The sequence below is a fragment of the Medicago sativa genome, chromosome 6, assembly GCF_051527215.1.
Source record: "Medicago sativa cultivar Bolivia chromosome 6, Bolivia_mono, whole genome shotgun sequence".
Classification (NCBI taxonomy): domain Eukaryota; kingdom Viridiplantae; phylum Streptophyta; class Magnoliopsida; order Fabales; family Fabaceae; genus Medicago; species Medicago sativa.
In genome coordinates, this window is record NC_140754.1 from 1790664 (window position 1) to 1798754 (window position 8091).

General features: G+C 31.9%; 1 protein-coding gene across 1 annotated transcript; it reads left to right on the plus strand.

Moving 5' to 3' along the window:
* Positions 1 to 1178: 1178 nt before the first annotated feature.
* Positions 1179 to 6973, plus strand: LOC146911941 (phosphoenolpyruvate/phosphate translocator 2, chloroplastic-like). The gene is made up of 9 exons (XM_085718367.1): positions 1179 to 1604; positions 3049 to 3171; positions 3294 to 3446; positions 4125 to 4210; positions 4533 to 4617; positions 4700 to 4819; positions 5134 to 5211; positions 6298 to 6427; positions 6640 to 6973. The coding sequence occupies exons 1-9, from the start codon at positions 1188 to 1190 to the stop codon at positions 6720 to 6722; spliced, it is 1275 nt and encodes a 424-aa protein (XP_085574493.1). The 5' UTR covers positions 1179 to 1187; the 3' UTR covers positions 6723 to 6973.
* Positions 6974 to 8091: the final 1118 nt, after the last annotated feature.

The window sequence follows — 8091 nt, forward strand, 5'->3', positions numbered from 1 at the left end:
GAAATAAATTAAATATGAATTTTTTAAAACGACAAAAGTTTAAGATATAAGTAACAAAAATATGGACGTAGAAATCAAATTTTTGCGATATTTTTTTCAGAGGACCTTTTAATAACGTTCTTAACATGCCTGTAAAAAATTGTTGAAAAACTTAAGAGTTTAAGCATAAATTAAACAAATTTGGATTGAGTAAGGACTAATATTGAGTGCAGAAATTTTGTAGGGATTAAAAATGCTATCAAAATTAAGTAAGGACTAAACTTACAAGGTCGCAATTTTGTAGGGACCAAAAACATAATTAACCCTTCTTTTAATAAGTTAGCTTTGGCTTGTAATTTGACATTCTTTCCATTAGGAGAAATAATTATGATACTATCTCATTCATTCAAATTTTTGTTTGGGTTGTTATGGAAGCAAATATATAAATAATTAGGAAATGATGATTTTTTTTCATTTTCACTTGAGAATTTATTTCTTCTTTGAAGTTCCCAAATGTTTTTTTTTTCAGATCACAGTTGTTTTTATTGGGGCAAGATGGTGTACCTACAAAGACATTTCGACGCTCAAGTTTGTGAGGTCTCACAGTGTTGAGAGATATCTTGAAATGAGAATTGTGCATCTAATTTTGAGGTTGGGACGGGGTGCTCCATTTATAGATTCCAAGAGGTATAAGAGTGTGAGTATTTGATGGTAATACCTTTATGGCTTAAGACCAGGTGTCCGTTTAATTTCGTGAGCGGCTTAAATTGGTAATAAACATCTTATTCAATACTTTGCGGTCTTTTACCAATGCACATGATCTTTGTATTTTTTTGGCGCCTTATTAGATATTTGCTTCGTTAACGACTTTGAATTTGAGGATTAGACCTCGAGTCAATCGGAAACACTAAACATAAAAGAAAATGGTGAATTCAAATAACAAATTTTTTGAATAATATATACACTAAATAAAATTTTGGAAAATAATCACAACAAAATCACAAAAAACTATATTAGGAAGATAATCACAAATCTAAATAAGGTAGGAACATATTCAATTCCTTAACTAAATTTGAAAACAAAATTCACCTACTTTTCCCAATGGTAATTCACTCAAAAAAATTTAATATATTTATTACCATTTTGAGTGTCACATGTCAGAATCAGACAACATAAAAACAACAACCTTTTTCAGTGTTTTTCACTTCATGCAACAAACAACTATGTCTCCTTATTTTCTCTCATCAAACCTCAACATGCATAATCTCTATGTCTCACCTTCTTCTTCAACCTTACACCTTTCAAACCACATAACCAAACCAAAATTTCACCCTTTTCAAAATACTCATTCTCACAATTTTTCTTCTTCACCACTTAGACTCACCATTGATGGATTTTCATGCCCATCTTCTTCTTTCTTCCAAACTGTTAGAAAATCTTCACCTTTCTTCATTTCAAATCCAAAAATGGATTCTTTTAGAGTCTTTGCTGCTTCTTCTGTTCCTGAGGCACAGAGTGATGAAGGGAAACAACAAACTTCTGGGCTTGTTCAGTCTCTTCAGCTTGGTTTCATGTTTGCTACTTGGTATCTCTTGAATATTTATTTCAACATTTACAACAAACAGGTATTTTTTTAAGGGGTTTTATTAGTTTACACTGTCAGTGTAAAAATGTTTTACAATGTCAGTCACCAATAACCATAACCGCCATATGACTGATAATGTTTGACTTTATTCATAATTACTTATTAAGTCATTCATTTGGATTTTTTAACTCTTTCTTAAGGTTTACTTCGTATACACTGACGGTGTAAAAATGCTTTACACTGTCAGTCAACAATAAACTTAACCGCCATATGACTAATAATGTTTGACTTTATTCATAATTACTTATTAAGTCATTCATTTGGTTTTTTTAACCCTTTCTTTAGGCTTAATTTGTATACACTGTCGGTGTAAAAATGCTTTACACTGTCAGTGTTTAGCCCTTATAAAGTTATTCATTTGATTGGTTGTGATTTGTTGAAGGTGTAAAACTTTTAACAATTTTTTATCATTTATTTTGAAAAAGTTTTCATTTTTTTGCATTTATTTGGATGGTTAGCGTGAGTTAGATTCTGGAGTGGGAAGGGAATAGGGTCAAAGTCAAATGGATTTTTCTTTTGATAATGAAATTTTGAAAATTTCAAATATAGACTTGCATTCTCTTTTAACACAAGAAGGCGTTTTCGTTGTCTGACACGTGTCAGTGTCCAACACGACTCTAATTACATTTAATTATGCCATCTTTCCAAATTATTGCCTTGTCGACGTTTCAGTGTCGTGTCCGGTGGCATGCAAAAAAATTGGTCATAGTTATCGGCATCTTACCATACATGTTAGCGGTGTCTAGATTCGATACCAAATTCGATACCAAACTGAACAAATCTCTAATGTATGTATATTTTGGACATGAATTTCATTTTGAATTATGATACACTATGATAAGGTTTGATTCATTCTAAGGAATCACTAAGGATATGGAATAATGGCCAATTAGAGTAGTTAATGTAGTTAAAATTAAGCTGTTCTAGTTAGTTAGTATAACAACTTAGTCATTTAGATTAGTTAGAGAGTTAGATTAGTTAGAGAGTTAGTATATTTTGGACATGAATCCCATATTGAATTATGATACTCTATGATAATGTTTGATTCATTCAAATGAATCACTACCTAAATTTACCGTAGCTAATCACTTTTTTATTGTCGCTGGCAAATTTTCTATTGCCGTTTGATTTATGACTTGAATCGTGAATTATTTTGAGGTTTGTATATGATATATCAGCTTATAATGTTGCTATGTCACTTATTGTTGCTTAAAAATGTCATACTTCTATCGGTAATTTATCTTACGACTCATAGTTAGATTTTACTCATGATTCGGAAAATAGGTCTTCTAATTCATGATATGAATCTCGATTTGATAACCATGTTCTATGTTTCTATGCGTCTTTGTATTGTTTTGTTTTTCTTTCTTTTTGATCCTCTTTTGGTTGTTCTCAATTGCAATGCATTGGTTGTTTATTATTAGGTTCTAAAAGTCTATCCATTTCCAGCAACAGTTACAACATTCCAGTTCGGCTTTGCTTCGTTGGTGATCAATTTGATCTGGACATTGAATCTTCATCCTAGACCAAAAATTAGTAGATCACAGGTAATTTTGATTTTAGATGAAAATTGGCTCGTCCAATATTTGGTGAATGTCTTGTATCATCACTTTAATGTTGAAACTGCTTTGCTTGCTGATTGATTGATTGAGTTGTTTGTGTTTCACAGCTTACGGCAATCCTTCCACTTGCCGTGGCTCATACATTGGGAAACCTTTTGACGAACATTAGTCTTGGCAAGGTTGCTGTTTCTTTCACTCACACCATCAAATCTATGGAACCTTTTTTCACTGTTGTTCTTTCATCTCTTCTTTTGGGTGAGGTAATGTTGAATTGACATCTGTTTTTCCGTTGAAAAACATCGATTTTGGTCATTGAATGTGTCAAGCATTGTCACTGTAGTTCTTGAATGTATAGAAATTACAAAAACATCCATGAATGTGTCCTTTAATTAGTTTGGTCCTCAAATATCTATTTTGTTAGTTAGTTTGGTCCCTGGATGTGTCTTCCGTTCATCAGTTTGGTCCGTCAATTTACTAACAAAAGACACACTCATGATGTTTTTTGTAATTTGTTGGTTTCCCTAGTGGATTGATTGGTTTGATTCATGCAATCTACACCTTTCCTTCTTGGTTTAAAACCAGCAGAGACAAACAGAGGGAAGTTTTTATAATTTCAATACATTTAGGGACTGTAATGACACCGCCTCGTACATTTAGGAACCAAAATAACAATTAGTCAGCTAAAAACACGCAGTTTAGTAATTTGTAGGACTGAAAATCGAGTAAAGGTACTGAAAACCAAATTCAAATGATTACATGGACTAGAAACATATTTAACCCTAAGAAAATGTCCTTGTTACATATATGGTGTCATTCGATACATGTAGGTTGTATAGTAGAAAATGACTTGGTTGTTATTGATGCTCATAAATGAGCAAGTGATGGATATCTAATTGTTTTGGTTTTCTGACATTCAATTTTGATTCCTAAATGAACAGATGCCTACTTTATGGGTGGTTTCTTCTCTTCTACCTATAGTTGGGGGAGTGGCATTGGCATCGATGACTGAAGTCTCTTTCAATTGGTAATTCATCAAACTAAAGCAAGAATAACTTCATGGAAAATATCTAATAAGACCTTGTTTGGCTATATTGTTTAATTAAGCACCTATGCATACAAGTACTAATGTATAAGTATTTCTATAATAAAAGATAAAATAAAGCTAAAAATAGTATAAGCTATAAGTTTTTTTCATAAGCTATCTTAGAGAGCCTATAGAAATAAGCTGAAAACAGTTGATGGACATGTCATAATTTGTTTTCATAAGCTCTGCCAAATAGTATGTAGTTCTGCTACTCTTAGGTAAGATTGATTCTGGAGTTTAACATGTTCTCGTCTCCAAACAGGATTGGATTCAGCACTGCAATGGCTTCCAACCTTACGAATCAATCACGGAATGTTTTGAGCAAAAAACTAATGGCTAACGAAGAGGTAACAACATTACTTATTGAAACTCTTACAATGTATTCTGTTAAAAAGTTATGACTTATCACTTGAAGCATGTTTTTGACAGGAAGCTTTGGACAATATCAATCTCTACTCAGTTATAACCATCATTTCATTTTTCCTGTTGGTACCATATGCTATATTTTCGGAGGGTGTCAAGTTTACTCCTTCGTACCTGCAATCTGCAGTATGTAATTGAGCTTTACATTTTTCTATTCGATTTCGAACATGTTTAAATATGTTTTTAGTCCTTATAATATCACGACTTTTTAAATTTAGTCCCTACGTAAACTTTACTCAATAGTCCCCACGAAAGCAAAACAAGGACTAAAATTGAATAAAATTCATGCAAGGACTAAGCATAAAAGGTCGTGAATTTTATAGACAACATATATTTAACCATTGGTAACTTTATATGCTATCTGCAACTATATATCCTTATTTAAATAATTGAGGAAGAGAAAAATGTGGCTAAGATTTAGCATGTTACTTCCTATATAGGCAAGCCAAGGATTGAATGTTCGAGAGCTATGTATAAGATCCGTTTTGGCTGCATTCTGCTTCCATGCATACCAGCAGGTGAGGTTTTTCACATATTGTATTTTGCATTGATTTTGTGAATTAAATGATTTTCTATTTAGAAAATTTTCATATTAATTATAATCTGCATGGAAAATACAAGCTGTACCTAAAAGCTTAGTTGCTCATTCTAAAATTCCCAATCAATTTTATCCGGGTTTTTTTTTATATCCGGATATGGATTTGGTTGTTGATAAATCACGTATCCGGTTAAAATGAGCAACTATGGACATAACCGGTGTTGTGAAATCAAATCCAGTTATGTGGATTGGTTTTAAAATCCGATTATAGTAAATGCTTTTTATATCGATGTGGATTGATTATATGATATCCTATCCATAAGCAACCCTACTTGTCACATGTGCAATGAAGATTTTGGATTTAAACACTTGCTTTAAAATGAAACATTTTTCTGGTCAATTTTTTTTTTACACATGGGTGCATTGTTTTACCATCTCATACAAAAAGTTTCTTCGAATGATGTACTTTATTCAGGCATATAGAATAGTATTCAACAAAAGTGCGAATAAATATTGTTGACTTATGGACTCGTTTGTTTAAGCTTTTGAAAAAAACTGATTTTAAGTTTGTGTAGGAAAGTGATATATCTTCCATATTTCATGTAAAACAGAAGATATTTTTTGTTTGGTTATTGTTGATATTTAAATAAATAGTATATTTGGTTTATAGGAATATTATATTAGTATGTTGATTTGTTATCATAGATATTATGTAATTAATGTTGTGATTGTGCGTTGATTAAACACGGGTCGATTTCTGAGTTTGTCATTAAAGGCCAATTTTCCTTTTATCATGGAGGTCGGCACTATTTTCAGATTAGTGTTAGGCTTTCACATTAATGCATGCATTGTAGAGCATCAATCCTTAACATAAACAGAGCATTAGAGTATGTAACATTGGTATTTTGGTAGCATTATTATATTCTCGTGTTCTTCTTTACACATTCAGATTACCATCCATATTTAGTTGCTAATGTTTGAACATCTTCCTTTAGTAATAGTAACTTACTTATTGAGCATTGTGACATCAATAATTGATGTTGGAGCTTAATGCATTTGGTGGCAGGTTTCATATGGGATATTAGAGAAAGTGTCACCTGTGACACACTCAGTCGGAAATTGCGTTAAGCGTGTCGTTGTCATCGTCTCTTCAGTTATCTTTTTCCAAACTCCTGTCTCACCTGTCAATGCCCTTGGTAAGTCTCTCTAATGGTCCACATATTTTCAAGTACTTGCAAATTTTTGGTGTCTTCGAAGTCACAAAAATTGCTACAACTTATGGGACCATTTACTATCCATATTTCTTCTTTTAATTTTCATTTCAACTAATAATAAACATGATAGATTATATATTCAATATTTTCTCGCCATTTTCATTTCCTTTTTTGTGGTCCTAATTTGGTTGCAGGAACTGCTATTGCACTTGTTGGAGTTTTCTTGTATTCAAGGGCAAAGAGGATTAAGCCAGTGCCAAAGACAAAGGAAGCATAATTAACTCTTTCAAAAGAGTAAGGAAAAGAGAGAGAGATAGAGAGAGGGAAAAGTAAATACTTCAGAAATAAAATAACCACTCATCAATTTTTTTTATTTTTATTTTTTTTGTTGGGTGAGGGGTTGGATCTCAATACTAGAAGTTTGTCCTTTTTAAGGTTACTTCATGATCAAATGTTGGTAACTAATTACTTAGAATACTATATTACAGTTACTAAGATATTAAAATTTGCAAAGAAATGTCTTTTTAATTTGGTTTTTCTTGTATATAATATATGCTTCTCCATGCCAAGTCTCAGTTTTTTATGCATTTGATGTTATTGATCACTTGTTAAATTTGTTTGGAATGAGGCTGAACTGAAAAACACATGCAACCAATTGGCATAAACAGCTTTGGTAATATTTGATTAGTATGTACTAATCAGGGCCGTCTCAACAAATTCGTAGGTCCGGTTTTAATCTTTTGAAGAATGTAAAATAAAAAAAAATTGGGCCCAAAAAAAATTAAACAAGGTATAAAGAAAAATTATTAAAAAATTGGAACCCATGACCATACACTCATAAACCAGCAGCCACACCACTGAGACAAGACAGTGTGATCAGTTTGAAAAGATTTCACTTTAAACGTAAATAACAACTAATTTAGTGTCTTAAATATAAAAAAAAAAAAAAAAAGTTTTAATGGTGGTAAGTTGACAGTCCAAAATAATTTTGCACAAACGACTAATCAAAACATTTTAAATTGTCACGTCAATTAAGTTATTGCTCTATTTTTAATTGACATGGCAATTTAAAATGTTTTGATTGATCGTATGTGCAAAATTGTTTTGGACCGTTAACCCACCCCAATTAAACTTTTAAAAAAATGGCTTTCTAGTTTGAAAAGATTTCGCTTTATATGCATGCAAAGAACGAGCTAGCTATTTGCATGCATATAGCCATACTACTCTTTAAACATCTTTCAACATGCTTTCCTTCTCTAAGCAATGTCACAACTTGCATGCAAGTATATCCTCCTAATTGTTCGACCTACTCAACGGCTCAATGCATGCTAACCACATGACCACAAGCAAAGTCATTATCGAAATGGTAAACAACAGACATACTTTAGAAATGAAAAGAAAACAATATATTTTACATGAAAAAGGAATGGTTGCAATTTTGTATGTGCGATAGGATGCTTTGAGGATAAGGCTGCATTAGTATTAAGAAACAGAAACACAAAACACACTCACTCACACTTTCATTCTCTTCTTCATTTCACAACTAAAACCAAAACACCATTTCACGTTTTTCAGCATTACCTCCAATTCTCCTTTTCTTAGCATGTATTAGTACTAGTTTTGCTGAATTTCAACTAGAAAGCTCA

Excerpts from the sequence above, each read along its gene's own strand:
- LOC146911941 (XM_085718367.1), top strand. The coding sequence starts at position 1,188 with ATGCAACAAACAACTATGTCTCCTTATTTTCTCTCATCAAACCTCAAC. Across the intron at positions 1,605-3,048 it reads TCAACATTTACAACAAACAG|GTTCTAAAAGTCTATCCATT; the intron begins GTATTTTTTTAA and ends GTTTATTATTAG. Across the intron at positions 3,447-4,124 it reads CATCTCTTCTTTTGGGTGAG|ATGCCTACTTTATGGGTGGT; the intron begins GTAATGTTGAAT and ends CTAAATGAACAG.